General features: G+C 38.9%; 3 protein-coding genes across 3 annotated transcripts in view; all 3 read left to right on the forward strand.

Moving 5' to 3' along the window:
• The window catches only part of LOC117290219, a 9,073-nt gene extending 6,234 nt beyond the window's left edge, over window positions 1-2,839 (forward strand). The window contains exon 6 of the mRNA XM_033771476.1: window positions 2,444-2,839. Within this exon, the coding sequence (XP_033627367.1) occupies window positions 2,444-2,839 (396 nt within the window). The remainder of the gene's footprint in view (window positions 1-2,443) is intronic.
• A 6,740-nt stretch (window positions 2,840-9,579) lies between these two features.
• On the forward strand, window positions 9,580-10,566 carry LOC117290220 (adenosine receptor A2b-like). The gene has a single exon (XM_033771477.1). The coding sequence runs from the start codon at window positions 9,580-9,582 to the stop codon at window positions 10,564-10,566; it is 987 nt and encodes a 328-aa protein (XP_033627368.1).
• Window positions 10,567-11,740: 1,174 nt separating this feature from the next.
• LOC117290221 (trace amine-associated receptor 5-like) lies at window positions 11,741-15,786 on the forward strand. Its single transcript, XM_033771480.1, has 4 exons — window positions 11,741-11,932; window positions 12,092-12,284; window positions 13,779-13,971; window positions 15,636-15,786. The coding sequence occupies exons 1-4, from the start codon at window positions 11,828-11,830 to the stop codon at window positions 15,784-15,786; spliced, it is 642 nt and encodes a 213-aa protein (XP_033627371.1). The 5' UTR covers window positions 11,741-11,827.
• The last annotated feature ends 9,388 nt before the right edge of the window (window positions 15,787-25,174 follow it).

The following is a 25,174-nucleotide window of genomic DNA, read 5'->3' on the forward strand; positions in this document are numbered from 1 at the left end:
AACCGATCTTTCTATTACTCTCTACAATGCTAATTAGCTCAGTTTCAGGCAGTGTTGTGAAATAACAATTACCTGTATGCATCAACAGAACAGCTAGAAATGTTTATAATGGCCAGTGAAAAAAAACTTGAAAAAAACCCTGATTTCCCTCATCTTCTGACTATGTTTCAAAAATAAATGTAACATAAAAAAGGGTGGCCTTACTTAAAGGTAACATAAAAAAGGGTGGCCTTACTTAAATTTTTTTGTTTTAATGATCAGAAACGCAACAACAAGCTATTGGGAGAGTGATGAGAAAAAAAAAAAAAAACGTGTCCGGATTTTGGGCAAAAAATACGTGTCCGTATTTTGGGCATTGTCTGGGCAGTGTCTGGACATCGGCGCTACAATTACTGGTAGGAAAGCATGGAAACTGTCTAGCTTAGACCTCACAGGCCACTCAGTTGAAGGTATTTTTGTTCAGAAGGTCTCCTTTTTTTGTCGCCATTCTTTCGTACTTTTTTTGCCAAGCTTCGATAAAGTACATGTACAGCCAGCGTGGGCACAATAATAGTGGATACATGAGGAATGAGGTTACTGTGACACGTTAGCTCACACACAACCTCATTCCCCACGCACGTGTGCACTATTCCCCCCATCGTGTAATAGAGATCAATGGGTACGATCTTGCAGAAATGCACTAGCGTAAAAAATGCACACTCAGCCAGCCGGCCAGCCAGCGGGGGAGGGCACGCAACAATCATGCCGTCGAGACACGTACATTGTTCGAGTGAATTCGCCGCTATTATTCAACACTGCGTTCTAAAATTAAAAGTGTTTTTTTCTTTTCTGTTTTGATATTTTTCTTAGTTCTTATTTCCACTTAATAGTTCATTAGTTGTTTGCATGTATTGATTTAATAAAATTATATTGGCCGGCTTGTTTAGCGTGTTTTATTGAGTATTATCGTTGCGTCGTAGTCACGGCTCGAAATCGTATTTGCTACGCCCAAATCGTGTATGTTGGTATCTCTGCATTGGTCGACCTCTCAGGCCAAACCGCATTGAAGTTCAGATTGCTATGAATGAACACACTGCATAGAAAGGATTACAAACTCACAATACGTGTCATGGCCGAGCGGTTAAGAGCACCGGATTCACGCTCTGGTGTTTGATCACCAGGGTGTGGGTTCGAATCCCGGTCGTGACACTTGCTACGTAAAATTGGGGAGGTAGTGCTTTCTGCTCCACCGGCCAGGCTTCGGACTGATGATACCCAAGACTACATCCGTATGGACTGTAAAAGGGGTAACCCTGTTTCAGCCCTAGGAGTAGGTGGCAACGGCCTCTGGAACAAAATAATTGTAGCCCACACCTTGAAGTGGCCTTCAGGCCTTGTGTGTCTGGCGACTTGCATAAAAAAAAACAGCACTATGGAAAGTGGAAAGGATACACATAAGGAGAAGTCCCTAAAACTGAAAACCTTACATGTAAAAAGATAACAATAATAATAAGACTTGTAATGTGCACATATCCAATACACTTATTGATCAAGTCAACATTTTGTGCCCACAGTTATCAGCAACTGCCTAGCTAGATTATCTTGCACACAAATTTCTCTCGTCACTGTCATACCACTCCGTGTATTTAATCAAAAACAGAGTAATAAGTTGTGCTCCTTAACCTGTGTTGAAGTATCTGTCAATCTTAGTTAGGCAATGTTATTTTAAATAGTTACCCAATATTGGTAGAATATTGCATAGAGTACAAAGGACACGAGCTCAATTGTTCAAAACGATCACAGTGTTTCAAGACACAACAAGAAAGCAGGCCATACACTGTAGAAACAGGATTTGCAAATCAAAATGACTTTCAGTTGCCAGTATAGCCAATCTGAAGCCATAGCCAATATGTCTGACGGGACTTCAAGAGGCATCAGCAGGGAGGAATTAGTGCACAGGATTGGAATGGCACAAGGCATCATTGGAATGATTCTCAACACTCTAGCTTGGCTGGTCATCCTTCGCACCAAAAAACTCCACAATATGACAAACTATCTGCTGGCATATCTTGCTGTGGCCGACTGTGTCTTTTGCTTTTCTGTAGTTCTTTATCACTCTACTGTACTGTACAGCACTGCAACTTGGTGGGATACTTACTGTTGGCTTATTAAGAGTAGATTTGTAGAGTTTATGACAGCTTTAGTATCCAGTTATGGTCTGTGCCTGGTGACCTATGAACGATATATCGGAATAGTGCATCCACTGCACTATCCAAGAAGGATCACTGTAAAACAAGTGTCTCTCTTAGCTTTCCAGTCATGGATTATGTCAACTCTAGTTGTATGCCCAATACTTTTTATGGAATTATATAGCAATATGGCAAGTGAAATATTGATTTACGCAGAAATTAATATATTTGGTTACCTGTTTCCCATCATATTTATGTGTTGGGCTTACTACAAGATCCAAGCCACTCTCAAGAGAAGTGCTCAACAACTCCAACAACAGAATGTACAAGCAGCAGCCCTTGAACTTTTACAGGCCAGACAGAATGTGATGAATACACTAAGGATTGTTATGGGTGCATTAGTTGTCCTGTGGACGCCATTAGCAATACGAATCATCATTTGCTCATTATCTATAGATGAAAACTTGTGTGGATCCAAAACTAGTCAAGTGATCGGTATCCTTCTTGTTGCCATGTACAACATGAACTCAGTGATCAATCCCATCATTTATGTCTTCAAGTACAAGAAGTTTCGGAGAGGTCTTCAAGACATGCTGTGTTGTTGCGTTGGTCGACCTCTCAGGCCAAACCGCATTGAAGTTCAGATTGCTATGAATGAACACACTGCATAGAAAGGATCTCAAACTCACAATGCAGCAATACTATGGAAAGTTGAAAGGATCACATAAGGAGAAGTCCCCATCCAAAACTGACACCATTACATGTAAAAGGATATAGAATATGTAGACCTTCATAAGAACTAAGTTGTATTTGTGCTTTACATTAAAGACAATGGACACTATTGGTAATTGTCAAAATCCAGTCTTCTCACTTGGTGGATCTCAACATATGCATTAAATAACAAAATTTGAGCTCGATTGGTCATCGGAGTTGCAAGATAACTATGAAAGAAAAAACACCCTTGTCACACGAAGTTGTGTGCTTTCAGATGCTTGATTTCGAGACCTCAAATTCTACCTTTGAGCGTATCTCGAAAACTACGTCACTTCAGAGGGAGCCGTTTCCCACAATGTTTTATATACTATCAACCTCTCCCCATTACTCGTTACCAAGTGAGGTTTTATGCAGATAATTATTTTGAGTAATTTACCAATAGTGTCCACTGCCTTTAAGGTAAAGGCGCTTGTTCCAATTAAAGCTACCCTGAGTTCTGTTTATTGAAGTAAAGGAATCAACATATAGCTTTGAAAGTAGGATAACAATCCATTTCCCACACCAGCTGACCAGACACAGGCTCTAAGTTCCCCCAAGAGACACGGAGGTCCATGACTGTTACAGCTCGATTTCAACCAACTGATGCTGGATATCTTACGCAGCAAAACTTTTCCAAACTGAATAACACTTGTAAGATTTGGGAACAACTTCAGAACATCTTAATTTGGTGCAGCCTGTTGATCTGTGATGTTCTTTTCCATAGTAATTTGTTATTGGAAAATGAGCGGATCACAAAACTGAATTTGACATTGGCACCCCTCTTTAAAGGCACTGGACACTATTGGTAATTACTCTCAAAAATTATTAGCATAAAAACTTACTTGGCAACGAGTAATGGAGAGCTGTTGATAGTATAAAATATTGCGAGAAACGGGTCCCTCTCTGAAGTAACGCAGTTTTCGAGTAAGAAGTAATTTTCCACGAATTTCATTTCGATACCTCAGAATTAGATTTTGAGGTCTCAAAATCAAGGATCTGAAAGCAAACAACTTCATGTGACAAGGGTGTTTTTTCTTCCATTATTATCTCGCAACTTCAACATGTAGCTTTGAAAGTAAACTGCTCACAAAAAGTAAGGAAACTTTTTTCAATCCAGTATATCTGTTATTATTTAATACGCTTTTTGTATATGGTATGTATCATTGCAAAGCTGAACTGTTCCTCTTTAAAATGATACCACAATTGCAATGATTACATGTTGCTGGACATGACCACGTTAATGAATATGAGACAAGGTCACAAATCAATAGTGCCAAAATTAGCATTTTGTGTGTGTTACTGTATGAACAATTCAACAAGCAAAACAACTTACTGATCTTAATCCACTTGATGGAGACAAGAAATTTGGTATAGAGCAAGACAACTAACTGATCTTAATACACTTTATTGATACAAAAAGTTCAGTGACGAGTGGATGATCCGAAGGCGTTGATGACAGCCTGGCACCTTCTTCTCATGCTGCACACAAGGAACCTGGATAGGTCAGCCGCAGTTGATGTGTTGGTGGTTCTGGCACGGACAGCGAGGCCAAGCTGGTCCCACAGATGTTCCATGGGATTCAGGTCTGGTCTGTTAGCGGGCCAATCCATCCGGTGCACCCCAACATTTTTCAGGTAGTCAGTCACCAGTCAGGCTCGATGGGGGCGAGCGTTGTCATCTTGAAAGATGGCATTTGTTCCAAAGTCTGCAAGTATGGGACTGCATTAGGCGGTAGAATATTGTCTTGCAAATACCAATCAAACAAGGTGTTGTTCATGAGATGAGGGTAAATTGTGTCCGATGAGCTTACTGGTGCAAATCATTGTGTAAACCATTATTGGTTCTGAAAAGCTTGATCGGTTTGATTAATGAGCATTACCTATTGACCATTCACAGACAACCGTAATTTTGGCACATTTGATTTATGACTTTGCCTAATTGTTATTCGTGTAGCCAAGTTCAGCAACATGTAGTCATTGCAAATGTGGTATCATTTTAAAGAGGAACAGTTCAGCTTTACAGTGATCTATACCAAATACAAAGAGAGTATTAAATAATAACAAATATACTGGATTGAAAAAAGTGTCCTTACTTTTTGTGAGCAGTTTAGATAGATTTGATAACAATGAATCCATTTCCCACACCAGCTGACCAGACACAGGCTCCAAGTTCCCCCAAGAGACACGGAGGTCCATGACTGTTACAGCTCGATTCAAACCACTTGATGCTTACACAGCAAAATGTTTCCAAACTCAATAACAACGGCCATTTGTAAGATTTGGGAACAACTTCAGAACATCTTCTTTTGGTGCAGCCTGTTGATCTGTGATTTTCTTTTCAATAGTAATTTGTTATTGGAAAATGAGCGGATCACAAAACTGAATTTGACATTGGAGCCCCTCTTTAATAAGTGTTTAAATGTAAGTTATGAGCGCAAACACACTCCCAGAAAACAATGGATTTATATGGTAAGAATGCTGCCTCTAAACATCTCTTTTTACTGCCTTGACATGATGGCCAGTTTAAAGCCATTGGACACTTTCGGTACAGAAAAATAAATAAAAGTTAGTTCACAGATTTACAAATAATTAACAGGGTTTACAGAAGGTAATGGTGAAAGACTTCTCTTGAAATATTATTCCATGAAATGCTTTACTTTTTGAGAAAACATTCAAACAATATCAATTCTCGATAGCGAGAATTACGGATTTATTTTAAACACATGTCATGACACGGCGAAACGTGCAGAAACCAAGGTTGGGTTTTCCCGTTATTTTCTCCTGACTCCGATGACCGATTGAGCCTAAATTTTCACAGGTTTGTTATATTATATATAAGTTGTGATACACGAAGTGTTGGACTTGGACAATACTGTTTACCAAAAGTGTCCAATGGCTTTAAAGCTTTCAAATAATTGCATCATAAAGAGTTTTGATAACTTCTGCAGATCAAGTTCTTGGTTATGACGAGAATCTCTACTTGCTGTGAATACAGATCTGTATGTTATATAATTTACCTGTAGATATTTCAGCTTCATTAGACATCAAGTTTTTGTGTAAATCACGGAGCAATGTTTTCAGGAGAGTCATGTGTAGCTGTTGTACATGCTAAAATAATTTCCGGCTCACTGAGACCAAAACTATTTTTGTGAAATTGTTTTACTCATTTCTCAAAAAACTACAGCACCTCAGCAAGTAATATTTTGAGGGAAGCCTTCTACTATCATTATCTTCAAACAGTGTGTACGTTAAATGAAAAGCTGTAGACATTGCGTTTTGTGTTACAAAAACTATCTAAACCCTTTAAACTAAAAGAATATGCCGAGAAAAACCACCCCCAAAAATCTCCTCTCAAAAAATATCACAAGATTGACTGAGTCAACTTAATACTTGTTATCCATACTATTAGTGACTGAACAAAATAAATAATATGCCCTGGTCACTGGGCCAATAAAAATCCTCTCTCGTCATTGTCATATCAAAGCTTGTTTTAAAAACAAAAACACAGTAGTTAAATGTGCTCCTGAACCTGTGTTGAAATAATCTGTCAATCTTAGTTATAGCACTGTTGTTTTTTAATAGTTACCCAATATTGGTAGAATATTGCAAAGAGTAAACTGGGAAAAGAGCTAAATTGTTCATAGCAATTCCAGCGTTTCAAGACGCAACAATGATGCTACACATCGTTACTGAACTCGCATTTTCAAAATGGATTTCAGTTATCAGTATGAACACTCTGAATCCATAGCCAATATGTCTGAATGGACTTCAAGTCATGTACATGTAATCGAGGAGGAAATAGTTCCCAAGCTTGGAATGGCACAAGGCATCATTGGAGTGGTTCTCAACATTCTAGCTTGGCTGGTCATCCTTCGCACCAAAAACCTCCACAATATGACAAACTATCTGCTGGCGTATCTTGCTGTGACTGACAGTATTTGTTGCTTTTCTGTAGTCGTTTATTATAGCAGTACAACTTGGTGGTTCAATGACAAAGGATTTGTACAGTTTATGACAGGTTTAGTATCAAGTTTTGGTCTATGCATGGTGACCTATGAACGTTATATCGGAATAGCGCATCCACTGCACTACCCAAGTAGGATCACTCTAAAAAAAGTAACTGTCATAGCTTTCCTGTCATGGATTCTGTCATTTCTTGTTCTCTGCCCAACACTTTTAATTGCATTATACAGCAGTACTGCCAGTGAAGTATATATACACACAGTATTTCTTCCATTTGGTTACCTGTTTCCCATCCTATTTATGTGTTGGGCTTACTATAAGATCCAAGCCACTCTCAAGAGAAGTGCTCAACAACTCCGACAACAGAATGTACAAGGAGCAGCACTTGAGCTTTTACAGGCAAGACAGAATGTGATCAACATGCTTAGGATTGTCATGGGTGCATTAGTTGTCCTGTGGACACCCTTAGTAGTATGGCTGATGTTTTGCTCAATATTTAAAGACTTGTGTGGATCAAACAACGCAGATTTACATGTAATTACTCTTCTTGTTCTTGTTGCCATGTACAACATGAATTCAGTGATCAATCCCATCATTTATGTCTTCAAGTACAAGAAGTTTCGAAAAGGTCTTCAAGAAAAGGTCTTCATTGGTCGACCTCTCAGGCCAAACCGCATTGAAGTTCAGATTGATATGAATGAACGCACTGCATAAATATGATCACAATCTTCTCAAACCAGAAACATGAGCTTTTAAATGTGGTGTTAAATAATACTCTATTAAAAGTCATTACCAATTGCGAAATGAACACGGAATAATATAGCACTTTTGCAGTTCATATCCATTTAGGCCGAAAGGCACATGGGATATTGGATGCAGACACACTATATTTGTTTGAATTGCGTCAGATAACAACAAGCAAACTTGACGCACAACTTAACACAAAACAAGGTGTTTGGACAGCATTAAGTTTTGCATATAGCTTAAAAAAGCACAATACGCTGAGTTAGAACAGCGAAATACGCAGGGTGTCATGGGCTGTGTACTGTAGGTGTATATCACACCTCTTCTTGCTTGGTGTTGACCAATCAGAATCAAGGATTCTGATTGCTAAAGATAAAATCTATTATTCTCTGATGATATTTGCCTGAAATGAAAATTTGTGGGATTGTGAGTTTCACCAGAAATACAAAACTAGTTTGGACACAATGTGGACTATTTCTTTCTCCCCGATCGAGTGACTGTTTTTGAAGGCTCAAAGAGGATTTTGAGAGAAACCTTCAATTAGAAGAAATACTATGTCTGATTAATGTGCTGTGAGAATAAATTGTAATTGTTATTGAACACAGAATACCTCATCTTGTCTTTTATTAGTTGCTGATTTAACTTCAACGTTCAAGCCCTTGTTTTTAATCTGCAGTACAAAACGACTTGTAAAGCTCATTGCCAGATATGCATTGTCAAATGTAACAATTTACCAACAATAGTCTTACTATATTGTGCTCAATAAAGATCGTCTAATTATATTGGAAAAAGTATACCCGATTAGAAGGGTCGGATCCTGGTTGTGAATTATCCCGCCGGGATCCAACCATATGCCCTAACCCAAGGGGAACCAGAAAAAAGAGATTACATGTTCGAGATTAAGGGAATCAATGTGTGGTGAAGAGTTTTTCAACTAGTGGTTTAATCACAACGAGGCCTGGGGTCGATTTCACAAAGAGTTAGGACTAATCCTAACTTAGGACTAGTCCTAGGAGATATACAAATTGCATGGATAGTCCTACCAAGTTAGGACGAGTAACTGGTCCTAACTCGAGATAAGACTAGTCCTAACTCTTTGTGAAATCCACCCCTGGTTCTTGATAATTTTACCGAGACGTAGCCGAGGTAAATTATCAAGAACCAGGCCTCGGCGGGTTTAAACCACTAGTTGAAAACCGATTCAACACACTTTGAATTCCATTCATAAATACCTTTTCGGTCAAAAAACATAAACACTTATGGTCAAAAAGTAAAATAATGCAAAAAGTATAATTTTTCAATGATTTCTTTCAACACAACACCCCTCCAGCTATGAAATGGTAAGGCCCAGTCAAGGCCCTCGGGTAAACAAATCCTTATAAGGGAATGCTGTGCGTGTCGCACGTATCGCATGATGTGGCACAACTGTCTCGGCCAATGCTCTCAACCAATAGGAATTTTATAGGCCTACATGTATTTGTTATTCCACAGTTGTCAGTCAGAGATGACTTTCGACAAACTAATAACATCACATCTCTGTACAAACTACATGTAAGTTTATCCTCAACCTCAAGGTAACCAAGGGAAACTAAGTGCAGTTCCAATTACTGTGGAAAAAGGAGCTGTCAATCTTTATAATGGCACTGATATGTGAAGTAATTATTACTGGGATGGGATGGGATTTTAAACAAAGCAGTGTAGCAAAAGGCTCTATACAGCCAGAACAAATGCATCACTTACATGGCTAACGGCAGACAGGCTGTTCATACACTGTCTTTGGAATTGAACTTGGACATTTCTAGTTGACATCTTTCTCTATATGTACTAACTGAATGTTGATGATGATACTTCTTATTTGTTCAACTAAAAATACTCATAGTTTTGGTATTTTTTTAAATTGATCTACAAAGGTTGATGTGTGAAGACGCCACTAATTTGAAAGAATAGCCATTATGTCAGAAGCAAATGCAAGCTTTGTGAACAGGCATGACTTTATGCAGAACATTGGAATGGCACAAGGCATCATTGGAATGGTTCTCAACACTCTAGCTTGGCTGGTCATCCTGCACAATAAAAGCCTCCATAATATGACTAATTACTTGCTGGCGTATCTTGCTGTGGTTGATACTCTTGCCTGTTTTAGTGTATTCCTTTATAATACAAAAGACTTATACACTCCTGGTTTGGTAGGACTGGACATTTACTGTCGACTTATTAACAGCAGATTTCTAGAGTCATTAGCGGTCTTGTCATCAAGTTATGGTCTGTGTCTGGTGACATTTGAGCGCTATATCGGAATAGTACACCCACTGCACTATCCCAGAGTGATGTCTGCAAAAAAAACAGCTTACCAAATTTTTTTGGCATGGATTATCTCATTTCTCATCTCCTGTCCGAACCTCTTTGTCCAACAAGCAAACACCAGAAAAGATGCACTATCCGCATGCCACATCATCTTGGAGTTATCTTTATTAGAGGACTTGTCAACATTAATCATGTTTCCCTTCAGTTACATTATACCAATCGTCTTTATGAGTTGGGCTTACTACAAGATCCAAGCCACTCTCAAGAAAAGTGCTCGACAACTCCAACAACAGAATGTACAAGGAGCAGCCCTTGAGCTTCTACAGGCCAGACAGAATGTGATCAGCATGCTTAGGATTGTCATGGGTGCACTACTGGTTTTGTGGACACCGTTAATAATATGGCTGAGTCTTTGCTTATTTCATCCAAATTATGATTTGTGCCAATCCAAAAGCGGTGAATATATTTTGTTCCTTCTCATTTTCTTGTACGACATGAACTCGGTAATCAATCCTATCATTTATGTGTTTAAATACAAGAAGTTTCGCAAAGGTCTACAAGAAATGTTTTATAGTAGGTGCGCAAGACCTAACCTCATTGGTGTTCAGATTGCTGTGAATGAAGAAAATGCATAGAAAAGACCGCAAATCACTAAATCTCAGAAACAATTCTATTACTCGACAATCCTATCATATCTGATGCAAATTCATGAAAGGATTACGGATTACTCTGATGTTTAACTGTAAATATTGAACAATTTGAACAAGGCTTGATTAAAGCTTGGTTCATATGCAAATGCAATAAAAATGTTGATGTCACAGATCTGTTTTCGCTGCAAATGTACAGTACAGCCGAATCCTATTTTTTAGCAGCGGGTACTGCAACTCTAGCTACCAGGCAATCTCGGTGGTCTAGTTGGTATGACACTGCTCTAGAATTGCAAAGGTCGTGGGTTCGAATCCCACCCGAGTAAAATGCCTGTGATATTTGTTCACAGGACTCGGGAAAGTACTGAGTATACAGTGCTTAAATATATCTGTGTACGGGTAAAACAACCAAAATTAAAACTTGTAATGCGCACATATCCAATACACTAAGTCAACAATTTGTGTCCGCAGATATCAGCAACTGACTAGCTAGATTTACTTGTAGACAAATTCCTCTCGTCACTGTCATACCACTCCTCGTATTTAATCAGAAACAGAGTAGTTAATAGTGCTCATCAACCTGTGTTGAAGTACCTGTCAATCTTAGTTAGGCACTGTTATTTTGAATAGTTACCCAATATTGGTAGAATATTGCATAGAATACAAAGGAAAGGAGCCCATAATTGTTCATAAAGATCACAACAAGAAAGCAGGACATAGACACAGGATTTGCAAATCAAAATGGCTTACACTTGCCAACCTGTGTTGAAGTATCTGTCAATCTTAGTTATGGCACTGTTGTTTTAAATAGTTGCCCAATATTGGTAGAATATTGCAAAGAGTAAACTGGGAAAAGAGCTAAATTGTTCATAACAATTCCAGCATTTCAAGGCACAACAGGGAAGCTACATATCGTTACTGGATTTGCATTTTCAAAATGGCTTTCAGTTATCAGTATAACCAATCTGAATCCGAAGCCAATATTTCTGAATAGAATTCAAGTTACGTCAGCAAGGAGGAATTAGTGCAAAAGATTAGAATGGCACAAGGCATCCTTGGAGTGGTTCTCAACACTCTAGCTTGGCTGGTCATCCTTCGCACCAAAAACCTCCACAATATGACTAACTATTTGTTGGCATATCTTGCTGTGACTGACAGTACTTTTTGCTTTTCTGTAGTCCTTTATCATGGTAATAAACTGTATAGCAATACAACTTGGGTGCTCATTGACGATGGATTTGTACAGTTAATGACAGGTTTAGTATCAAGTTTTGGTCTATGCCTGGTGACCTATGAACGTTATATCGGAATAGTGCATCCACTGCACTACCCAAGAAGGATCACTCTAAAAAAAGTAACTCTCATAGCTTTTGTGTCATGGATTATGTCATTTCTAATCGTCTGCCCAGAATTTTTTATGAGGTCATACAGCAGGGACATATTGTTAAACGCAGGGTTTTTTCTATTTGGTTACCTGTTACCAATCCTATTTATGAGTTGGGCTTACTACAAGATCCAAGCCACTCTCGAGACAAATGCTCAACAACTCCAACAACAGAATGTACAAGGAGCAGCCATTGAGCTTTTACAAGCAAGAGAAAAGGTGATTAACACGCTACGGATTGTCATGGTTGTACTGTTGGTTTTGTGGACACCATCAGCAATATGGATGACGATCTGCTCATTATCTGTAGATAAGAAGCTGGGTGAGTCAAAAACTGGTAAATTAATTACTGTCCTTGTTATTGCCATGTATGACATGAACTCGGTGATCAATCCAATTATTTATGTCTTCACATACAAGAAGTTTCGGAGAGGTCTTCAAGACATGCTGTGCAGCTGCATTGGTCGACCTCTCAGGCCAAACCGCATTGAAGTTCAGATTGCTATGAATGAACACACTGCATAGAAAGGATTACAAACTCACAATACGTGTCATGGCCGAGCGGTTAAGAGCACCGGATTCAAGCTCTGGTGTTTGATCACCAGGGTGTGGGTTCGAATCCCGGTCGTGACACTTGCTACGTAAAATTGGGGAGGTAGTGCTTTCTGCTCTACCGGCCAGGCTTCGGACTGATGATACCCAAGCCTACATCCGTATGGACTGTAAAAGGGGTAACCCTGTTTCAGCCCTAGGAGTAGGTGGCAACGGCCTCTGGAACAAAATAATTGAAGTCCACACCTTGAAGTGGCCTTCAGGCCTTGTGTGTCTGGCGACTTGCATAAAAAAAAACAGCACTATGGAAAGTGGAAAGGATACACATAAGGAGAAGTCCCTAAAACTGAAAACCTTACATGTAAAAAGATAATAATAATAATAAGACTTGTAATGTGCACATATCCAACACACTTATTGATCAAGTCAACATTTTGTGCCCACAGTTATCAGGCTGACAAGCTAGATTATCTTGCACACAAATTTCTCTCGTCACTGTCATACCACTCCGTGTATTTAATCAAAAACAGAGTAATAAGTTGTGCTCCTCAACCTGTGTTGAAGTATCTGTCAATCTTAGTTAGGCAATGTTATTTTAAATAGTTACCCAATATTGGTAGAATATTGCATAGAGTACAAAGGACACGAGCTCAATTGTTCAAAACGATCACAGTGTTTCAAGACACAACAAGAAAGCAGGCCATACACTGTAGAAACAGGATTTGCAAATCAAAATGACTTTCAGTTGCTAGTATAACCAATCTGAAGCCATAGCCAATATGTCTGACGGGACTTCAAGAGGCATCAGCAGGGAGGAATTAGTGCACAGGATTGGAATGGCACAAGGCATCATTGGAGTGGTTCTCAACACTCTAGCTTGGCTGGTCATCCTTCACACCAAAGGCCTTCATAATATGACAAACTACTTGCTGGCATATCTCGCTGTGACTGACTGTATGTTTTGCTTTTCTGTAGTTCTTCGTCATGGTACTGCACTGTATCGCACTGCAACTTGGTGGCTCTATGACAGTAGACCTTTAGAGTTTATGACAGGTATACATTGTAGTATCAAGTCTCGGTCTATGTCTGGTGACCTATGAACGATATATCGGAATAGTGCATCCACTGCACTATCCAAGAAGGATCACTCTAAAAAAAGTAACTCTCATAGCTTTCGTGTCATGGATTATGTCATTTCTAATCGTCTGCCCAGCACTTTTTATAAGGTCATACAGCCTGGCAAGTGTAATTTTTATAATTACAGGATTGACTCTAACTGGTTACCTGTTCCCCATCATATTTATGTGTTGGGCTTACTACAAGATCCAAGCCACTCTCAAGAGAGGTGCTCAACAACTCCAACAGCAGAATGTACTAGGAGCAGCCCTTGAGCTTTTACATGCAAGAAAGAATGTGATTCACATGCTCATGATTGTCATGGGTGCATTAGTTGTTCTGTGGACACCATTAGTAATATGGCTGATGTTTTGCTCATTATCTAAACAAGAGAACTTGTGCAGATCAATAAATGTTAAATTAACCGGTACTCTTCTTCTTGTCATCTACAACATGAACTCAGTGATCAATCCCATCATTTATGTCTTCACATACAAAAAGTTTCGGAAAGGTCTTCAAGACATGCTGTGTTGTTGCGTTGGTCGACCTCTAAGGCCAAACCGCATTGAAGTTCAGATTGCTATGAATGAACACACTGCATAGGAAGGATCTCAGACTCATAAATAGAACATGGAAAGGATCCAAAAAATGTACATGTAAGGTAAACTCCATGAAACGAAAAAATGTAAAAAGATATAGATTTATCAGACTTTGAAAAGAACTGAATTGTACTTGTGCTTTATGGTCAGATAAAGGCACTTGGTCCAATTAAAGCTACCTTGATCTGTTTAATAAAGTAAAGGACTTAATTGCTAGCTTTGAAAGCTTTGAATCTAACCAGCGAATGACAAGTGATCCTACACACTAATTGATAAAGTCAATATTTTGTGCTCACAGATATTTATAACTAATTGACTCGCTAGCTTATTCTGTAAAAACTCATTGTCAAATGAAAGCTTATATTAAAACGAAAACACAGTAGTTAGATGTGATCCTCAACCTGTGTTGAAATAACCTTTCAATCTTAGTTATTGCACTGTTGTTTTTAATAGTTACCCAATATTGGTAGAATATTGCAAAGAGTAAACTGGGAAAAGACCTAAATTGTTCATAACAATTCCAGCGTTTCAAGGCACAACAGGGAAGCTACATATCGTTACTGGATTTGCATTTTCAAAATGGCTTTCAGTTATCAGTATAACCAATCTGAATCCGAAGCCAATATTTCTGAATGGAATTCAAGTTACGTCAGCAAGGAGGAATTAGTGCACAAGATTGGAATGGCACAAGGCATCATTGGAGTGGTTCTCAACACTCTAGCTTGGCTGGTCATCCTTCGCACCAAAAACCTCCACAATATGACTAACTATTTGCTGGCATATCTTGCTGTGACTGACAGTACTTTTTGCTTTTCTGTAGTCCTTTATCATGGTAATGAACTGTATAGCAATACAACTTGGTGGATCATTGACGGTGGGTTTGTACAGTTTACGACAGGTTTAGTATCAAGTTTTGGTCTATGCCTGGTGACTTATGAACGATATATCGGAATAGTGCATCCACTGCACTACCCAAGTAGGATCACTCTAAAAAAAGTAACTGTCATAGCTTTCCTGTCATGGATTCTGTCATTTCTTGTTCTCTGCCCAACACTTTTAATGGCATTACACGACAGAACCAGTGGAGTATATATATACATAGGATTTAATCTTTTTGGTAACCTGTTTCCCATCCTATTTATGAGTTGGGCTTACTACAAGATCCAAGCCACCCTCAAGAAAAGTGCTCAACAACTCCAACAACAGAATGTACAAGGAGCAGCCCTTGAGCTTTTACAGGCAAGAAAGAATGTGATCAGCATGCTTAGGATTGTCATGGGTGCATTAGTTGTCCTGTGGACACCCTTAGTAGTATGGCTGATGTTTTGCTCAATATTTAAAGAAGAGAACTTGTGTACATCAAAAACTGGTGGATTAATTTATCTTCTTGTTGTTGTTATCTACAGCATGAACTCAGTGATCAATCCCATCATTTATGTCTTCACATACAAGAAGTTTCGGAAAGGTCTTCAAGACATGCTGTGTTGTTGCATTGGTCGACCTCTCAGGCCAAACCGCATTGAAGTTCAGATTGCTATGAATGAACACACTGCATAGAAAGGATCTCAAACTTATATCATCAAACATTGCTTTGGAAAAAGGAAAGGATCAGACAAGGTGAAGCCCCAAAACTGACATCCTTATGTAAAAGGATATAGATTATTCAGACCTTCAAAAGAACTAAAATGTACTTGTGCTTTACAGTCAGGTAAAGGTGCTTGGTCCAATTAAAGCTACATTGATATCTGTTTATTGAAGTAAAAAAATCAACATGTAGCTTTGGAAGTAGATAGATTTGATAACAATCCATTTCCCACACCAGCTGACCAGACACAGGCTCCAAGTTCCCCCAAGAGACACGGAGGTCCATGACTGTTACAGCTCGATTCAAACCACTTGATGCTTACTCAGCAAAACGTTTTCAAACTCAATAACAACGGCCATTTGTAAGACTTGGGAACAACTTCAGAACATCTTCTTTTGGTGCAGCCTGTTGATCTGTGATTTTCTTTTCAATAGTAATTTGTTATTGGAAAATGAGCGGATCACAAAACTGAATTTTACATTGGAGCCCCTCTTTAATAAGGGAATCAATGTGTGGTGAAGAGGTTTTCAACTAGTGGTTTAATCCCAACGAGGCCTGGTTCCTGGTACCGAGACGAAGACGAGGTGAATTATCAAGAACCAGGCCTCGGCGGGTTTAAACCACTAGTTGAAAACCGATTTAACACACTTTGATTCCCATTCATAAATACCTTTTCGGTCAAAAAACATCAACACCTTTGGTCAAAAAGTAAAATAAATGCAATAATTATATTTGTTAAATAATTTCTTTCAACACAACACCCCTCTAGCTATGAAATGGTAAGGCCCTCCGCCGCCTCGGGTAAACAACTCCTTATAAGGGAATGCTGTGCGCGTCGCGCGTATCACGTGATGTGGCACAACTGTCCTGGCCATTGCTCTCGACCAATATGAATGAGGAAACTGTTTTATAAGCTCACGTGTCATGCCCATATCGTTAACACTTTTTACTGTGCATTAAAGGAACACGTTGCCTTGGATCAGACGAGTTGGTCTATAAAAAGCGTCTGAAACCGTTTATTATGAAATGTATATGGTTAGAAAGATGTTTTAAAAGTAGAATATAATGATCCACACAAGTATCACACAAAATTGCACGGTTTTCATTTTACGTCGCGAACTAACACGGTCGGCCATTTATGGGAGTCAAATTTTTGACTCCCATAAATGGCCGACCGTGTTTGTCGACGAGGTAAAACGAAAACCACGAAATTTCAAGGCATATTTGTGTAGATCATTGTACTACTTTTACACCATCTTTCTAACCATACCGATTTTATAAGAAACAGTTACAGAACGCTTTTCAAAGACCAACTCGACCGATCCAAGGCAAAGTGTTCCTTTAACAAAAGGTTTATGCACACCCACGTGACGCGCTCTCCACCAATAGGAAAAGCGAAACTGTCTGAGGTATTTATGAATAATTGTTTATGTACATAAGTATTGAGTACAAAAAAACAATGGATTTACATAGTAAGTCTGCTGCCTCTAAACATCTCTTTTTACTGCCTTGACATGCTGGCCAGTTTAAACCTTTCAAATAATAGACCGAGTTTTTGTGTACATCACGGAGCAATGTTTTCAGGAGAGTCTTGTGTAGCTGTTGTACATGCTAAAATAATTTCCGGCTCACTGAGATCAAAACCATTTTTGTGAAATTGTTTTACTAATTTCTCGAAAAACTACAGCACCTCAGCAAGTAATATTTTGAGGGAAGCCTTCTACTATCATTATCTTCAGACAGTGTGTACGTTAAATGAAAAGCTGTAGACATTGCGTTTTGTGTTACAAAAACTATCTAAACCCTTTAAACTAAAAGAATATGCCGAGAAAAACCACCCCAAAAAATCTCCTTTTAAAAAAATATCACAAGATTGACTGAGTCAACTTAATACTTGTTATCCATACTATTAGTGACTGAACTCCTGTTTTGAAATAACTCCAAAATGCAACATCCTTTTCAAAGTTAAATTTTTCGTAAAAATTATCGTGAACAATGCAGGTTGGCTTCTCAATATAAAAAGCAAACGCTGATCCAGCAAAATAATTAATAACTAATATGTGAATGACAAGGGACTCTACACACTAATTGATCAAGTTAATATTTTGTGCTCATCACAGATATAAAAGCAATTGACTCGCTAGCTTATTCTGAAAGAGCTTAATAATAACAAATTCTTATATAGCGCATCTGATACAATAACCGTCTCAATTTGCTTTACTTTAGTGCCCTGGTCACTGGGCCAATAAAAATCCTCTCTCGTCATTGTCATATCAAAGCTTGTATTAAAAACGAAAACACAGTAGTTAAATGTGCTCCTGAACCTGTGTTGAAAAAATCTGTCAATCTTAGTTATAGCACTGTTGTTTTTTAATAGTTACCCAATATTGGTAGAATATTGCAAAGAGTAAACTGGGAAAAGAGCTAAATTGTTCATAACAATTCCAGCGTTTCAAGGCACAACAGGGAAGCTACATATCGTTGCTGGATTTGCATTTTCAAAATGGCTTTCAGTTATCAGTATAACCAATCTGAATCCACAGTCAATATTTCTGAATGGAATTCAAGTTACGTCAGCAAGGAAGAATTACATGTAGTGCACAAGATTGGAATGGCACAAGCCATCATTGGAATGGTTCTCAACACTCTAGCTTGGCTGGTCATCCTTCGCACCAAAAACCTCCACAATATGACTAACTATCTGCTGGCATATCTTGCTGTGACTGACAGTACTTTTTGCTTTTCTGTAGTCCTTGATCATCGTAATGAACTGTATAGCAATACAACTTGGTGGCTCATTGACGAAGGATTTGTACAGTTTATGACAGGTTTAGTATCAAGTTTTGGTCTATGCCTGGTGACTTATGAACGATATATCGGAATAGTGCATCCACTGCACTACCCAAGTAGGATCACTCTAAAAAAAGTAACTCTCATAGCTTTCCTGTCATGGATTCTGTCATTACTTGTTCTCTGCCCAACACTTTTAATTGCATTATACAGCAGTACTGCCAGTGAAGTATATATACACACAGTATTTCTTCTATTTGGTTACCTGTTTCCCATCCTATTTATGTGTTGGGCTTACTATAAGATCCAAGCCACTCTCATGAGAAGTGCTCAACAACTCCGACAACAGAATGTACAAGGAGCAGCACTTGAGCTTTTACAGGCAAGACAGAATGTGATCAACATGCTTAGGATTGTCATGGGTGCATTAGTTGTCCTGTGGACACCCTTAGTAGTATGGCTGATGTTTTGCTCAATACTTAAAGACTTGTGTGGATCAAACAACGCAGATGTAATTACTCTTCTTGTTCTTGTTGCCATGTACAACATGAACTCAGTGATCAATCCCATCATTTATGTCTTCAAGTACAAGAAGTTTCGAAAAGGTCTTCAAGACATGCTGTGCAGCTGCATTGGTCGACCTCTCAGGCCAAACCGCATTGAAGTTCAGATTGATATGAATGAACGCACTGCATAAATATGATCACAATCTTCTCAAACCAGAAACATGAGCTTTTAAATGTGGTGAAAATAATACTCTAATAAAAGTCATTACCAATTGCCAATGGAACACGGAATTTTGCGGTACAAACACAAGATCAAAGATTAAGTTGTAGAGAGTTCCAGATGCGTGGCGCGGCTGAAGAAAAAGACCTGTCACCTCATGAGTGTCGAGACTTGGGTTCAATGAGGAGAAGCATGGAACTTGATCGAAGATTCCTTGATGGAGTCAGTGTAAACTTGAAGCAGTTCAGAAATATAGTGGGGAGCCTTGCCATTTATGACTAATTACTTGCTGCGGATCTTGCTGTGGTTGATACTCTTGCCTGTTTTAGTGTATTCCGTTATAATACAAAAGACTTATACACTCCTGGTTTGATAGGACTGGACATTTACTGTCGACTTATTAACAGCAGATTTCTAGAGTCATTAGCGGTCTTGTCATCAAGTTATGGTCTGTGTCTGGTGACATTTGAGCGGTATATCGGAATAGTACACCCACTGCACTATCCCAGAGTGATGTCTGCAAAAAAAACAGCTTACCGAACTTATCAGAGCATACTGATCGAAACGTTGAGTTGAAACCAACGGTTCTTTTCAGAACCACCCCAACTCTTTCAGAGATAGTCATTTCATGGTGTTACATGTACCGTAAACCTTTCCATATCATATTTCCACCAGGCAAAGTTTCAAATCCTACTTAATTGTTCATGCTGTTTACCTAGTGCAACAGGGCAGCGGATTAACTAGCCTAAAACCAAACAACAGAGGCTATAGACGCTCTATGTGCGCAAGCTGCCATGGCTGCATCGCCATTGCTGGGTCGCCAGAAGGGCAATGTTTTGTATACAAAGACATGGAAAATCGCCGTCTTTTTAGTTTTGTATCATGTAAATTAGATGTCTTTCTAAACGATCAACACAATGGGAACAAGCTCGTCTACACACATCTTCAGAATCCATGTTGGAATCGGATCAAGCCTAGATGTTGAAGAGGAAGAAGCAGCAATGATTTTTCTCACTGAGTTCTGGGAAAGTGGTTCAAACTGATGAAAGATAGTCATGCATGAGTCGAATACTGGTTTAGAACCTACAAGCTCAGGAGTTTCGTCAAATTCTGTAGTTATGTTCCGAGTTTTCTTGACGAAGAACTTTGAGAAACGCTCAGCAAGAGGTTCAGATGACAAATCGGCCGACGGGAGGGTTTTTGAAGACGCTGGTGTGCATTAATTTGTCAGCCTTGTGAAAAAGTTGGCGGGAGTCACAGTCCTTTAGTTGGTTTCTGTGATATTCCGATTTAGTCACGGTTATAAGTTGATTGAAGTGATAGCTCTGCTCGTTCAGTAGTTGTCTGTGAACCATCAATCTGGAAGACATCCACCTGCGTTCGCCCTTACGCAGTTGTCTCTTTGCTTTGCGAATATCTTCATTGTACCAGGGAGCATGAGGGCATGATGAAATGGTACGAGAGATTTGAGGGGCATATTTATCCAGAAGATCTCTCAGACTTGTATCATATTGATGAACAAGAGAGTCTAGGTCGGTGGCTGGTGTTGTAGATATTGGTGAGGCCAGAATATCTTGGCGAAAAACATCAATATCAATCTTGCAAAGTTCACGTAGCCTGATCTTTCTTTTCACATGATCCGGGCGATTAATGTTAAGCAAGCATTTTACGGCAGCGTGATGATCCGAAGGTAAGTAGTTCGTAGTGCTGACATGAGAAATTGCGTCATCTGTTGAGCGAGTTAGGAGGAGGTCCAATGTATGACCGTCGCGATGAGTGGGACCAGTAACATGCTGCTTGAGGTTGAATGAGTCGATGAGATCAAGAAAGATCGCAGCTTCACGGTTTGCTTGGTCGTCAACATGAAAATTGAAGTCCCCAGATATCAAAACATACCCTGGCTCAGAAACAACCGATTCCAAAAGGGTAGAAAATTCAGTGAAGAAAGTTGGACCTGTCAAAATGCCATTAGCAAGTCTCTGGGGCCGGTAGATGACAATGAGACGAAGAGGGGTTTTCGAGCGGGCGTTGATGGATAAATCAATATGTTCAAATGATCTACCTCCGTTTTCGAGAACATCAAAGCTCTCTCGAAGAAGTACACAAACTCCACCACCGGCACGGTCTATACGAGGTATGTGATGAACTTGGTAGTTAGGTAACGTAGAAGTCAGATCAGCAATTGCACGGTGGTCACGATTATCTCCAGATGACCATGTTTCAGTAATACAGAAAATGTCAATGGAATTTGAAATGACGAGATCACACATGACGGTGATTTTGGGTTTTAGTGATCGTGCATTCCATAAACCAAAGTTAGTAGGAACCATTTTCTGCTCAGTAGAAGGTGTTGGTGTTATTTGTACAAGGTTGGTGAGATGAGCACCGTTTTGACTTGGCTGGTAATCAGGGTGAAACTCACAAGTATAACACACTGACCATAAATATTTACCATTAAACGGAAGTGAGTACTCAAAACGGCGCAGACAATAAATATAGTGTGTACAACACCGTGAGTTCTACCCATGTCCACCCAAAGTATAAGACACCGGACAGTAACAAACGTGGTATGGCCTACAAAAATAGGTGTCCCAGGGGACAGAAAATATCTATGAAATTGGGACCTACTGTCATGTGACCACTCCCGAACAGGAGGTCACATGACTAGGAAGGGTTAATCACAACGCTGAATTAAAAAGTCGTGATGAACTAACAGACTCTGAAAAAGGTACCTACATGTATTTTACATGTTTGTACAATGAACTACCACGAAAGAACTTGGGAGATTTACTTGTGAGTTTTAACCACCGTTCTTAAAAAACGTTGGTTTGTTAAGATAAAGAAGTTGTGTTGATTTTGATGTGGAGATGGAATGTAAAATTTGTTAATCTTTGAATGAAGTTTCATACCAAATAACTCAAAGATGTGTTCACTAACCTTGGCAAGTGTCTGCTTACAAATCTGCGACAAAACAACCAATTTGGAGCTGCAAAGAGAAAACAATATCTGATTAAACAGTGTGTCTTTTTACATTAACATGTAGTTCTAATTTATTATAAACTAAATGCAGGTCACAATAAAGGATTGGAGTACTTCTTGTACATGTAATACAAAACACAATGTTCACAGATTTACATTAAACTTTATAAACAGTTTGAAAAAAGTGATACATGTATTAGAAGGCTTCCCTTAAAACTTAACTTGCTGTAGTTTTTGAGAAATTAGTAAAACAATGTTTAATGAAAAAAAGCGTTTTACATGCAAACAATTTGTTTCTGTGACTTGTTTTACTCATTTCTCAAAAACAGCACCTCAGTTAGCAATATTTAATGGAGAAGCTTTTCTACCGTCATTATCTTCAAACCATATAAGTTTAATGTAAAATATGTGGACATTGTCTTTTGTGTCCAACAAAAAGTACCCAGGGCATTCATGTAAAGCCCAGAGGGGAACCAAAAAATATCACAGGCATGGGAAAGACTCGGGAAAGTACTGAGTATACAGTGCTAACACACATCGGTGTATGGGGAAAGTACTGAGTATACAGTGCTAACACACATCGGTGTATGGGGAAAGTACTGAGTATACAGTGCTAACACACACCGGTGTAAGGGGAAAGTACTGAGTATACAGTGCTTACACACATCAGTGTAAGGGGAAAGTACTGAGTATACAGTGCTAACACACATCGGTGTAAGGGGAAAGTACTGAGTATACAGTGCTAACACACATCGGTGTAAGGGGAAAGTACTGAGTATACAGTGCTAACACACATCGGTGTAAGGGGAAAGTACTGAGTATACAGTGCTAACACACATCGGTGTAAGGGGAAAGTACTGAGTATACAGTGCTAACACACATCGGTGTAAGGGGAAAGTTCTGAGTATACAGTGCTTACACACATCGGTGTAAGGGGAAAGTACTGAGTATACAGTGCTAACACACATCGGTGTAAGGGGAAAGTACTGAGTATACAGTGCTTACACACATCAGTGTAAGGGGAAAGTACTGAGTATACAGTGCTACCACACATCGGTGTAAGGGGAAAGTACTGAGTATACAGTGCTAACACACATCGGTGTAAGGGGAAAGTACTGAGTATACAGTGCTACCACACATCGGTGTAAGGGGAAAGTACTGAGTATACAGTGCTAACACACATCGGTGTAAGGGGAAAGTACTGAGTATACAGTGCTTACACACATCGGTGTAAGGGGAAAGTACTGAGTATACAGTGCTAACACACATCGGTGTAAGGGGAAAGTACTGAGTATACAGTGCTAACACACATCGGTGTATGGGTAAAAACCTAAATTAATATTTTTTATCCCCGATGCAAATTTAACATCTATTATATCGTTGCGGTACCCGCTGCCAAAACATAGGATTCAAACTGCCTCTAGCTGCCGGGCAACCTCGGTAGTCTAGTTGGTAAGACACTGCTCTAGAATTGCAAGGGTCGTGGGTTCGAATCCCACCCGAGTAACATGCCTGTGATATTTTTTTCACAGGACTCGGGAAAGTACTGAGTATACAGTGCTAACACACATCGGTGTATGGGTAAAAACCTAAATTAATATTTTTTATCCCCGATGCAAATTTAACATCTATTATATCGTTGCGGTGCCCGCTGCCAAAGCATAGGATTCGAACTGCCTCTAGCTACCGGTCAACCTCGGTAGTCTAGTTGGTAAGACACTGCTCTAGAATTGCAAGGGTCGTGGGTTCGAATCCCCCCGAGTAACATGCCTGTGATATTTTTTTCACAGGACTCGGGAAAGTACTGAGTATACAGTGCTAACACACATCGGTGTATGGGTAAAAACCAAAATTAATATTTTAGTATTATTGTTATGAATATGAGACACCCTACCTGGCTGGAGCTTTCTGTGCATTGGTTGCCATCCGACCTCTTTTCACTGTCTCTCCATCCCCACCTTAATGAGAGAAATAATTCATGACTTCATTCTCAATGGTTAGAAGAGCATTATGGCTAATTCATCAATAAGTAATTCACTATGGCTTTTCCCTTCATTATATTTTGACAGAAATCCATTCATTTTTCATATCTGGTTCATTCACTTTTGTTTTCAAAATGAATGCTTTGTTGAGTTAACATTCAACAATGAAAGAGTATTCAATTTCATTAACTCTCAATGGTTAGAAAAGTATTATGGCAAATTCATAAATAAGTAATTCACTTTGGCTTTTCCCTTAATTATATTTTGACAAAAATCCATTCATTTTTCATATCTGGTTCATTCACTTTTGTTTTTAAAATGAATGCTTAGTTGAGTTTACGTTCAACAGTGAAAGAGTATTCAAATTCACCCATTTAGCTTTCACTGGTTAATCAAAACCATTCAATTCTACTAAAGATTAATTAAATTTCGTAAAAGCCAGCTCAGCAAGAGTTGGTCAACCATTCAATTTCATCAAGTGTAAATAGGTAACAGAAATTTAACTTAGAGACACTGGACACTATTGGTAATTGTCAAAGACCAGTCTTCTCACTTGGTGTATCTCAACAAATGCATAAAATAACAAACCTGTGAAAATTTGAGCTCAATCGGTCATCGAAGTTGCGAGATAACAATGAAAGAAAAAACACCCTTGTCACATGAAGTTGTGTGCTTTCAGATGCTTGATTTCGAGACCTCAAATTCTTAATCTGAGGTCTCAAAATCAAATTCATGGAAAAAAACTTCTTTCTCAAAAACTTTGTCACTTCAGAGGGAGCCGTTTCTCACAATCTTTTATACTATCAACCTCTCCCCATTACTTGTTCCAAGTATGGTTTTATGCTAATAATTATTTTGAGTAATTACCAATAGTGTCCACTGC

Source organism: Asterias rubens, chromosome 5 (genome assembly GCF_902459465.1).
Source record: "Asterias rubens chromosome 5, eAstRub1.3, whole genome shotgun sequence".
NCBI lineage: Eukaryota > Metazoa > Echinodermata > Asteroidea > Forcipulatida > Asteriidae > Asterias > Asterias rubens.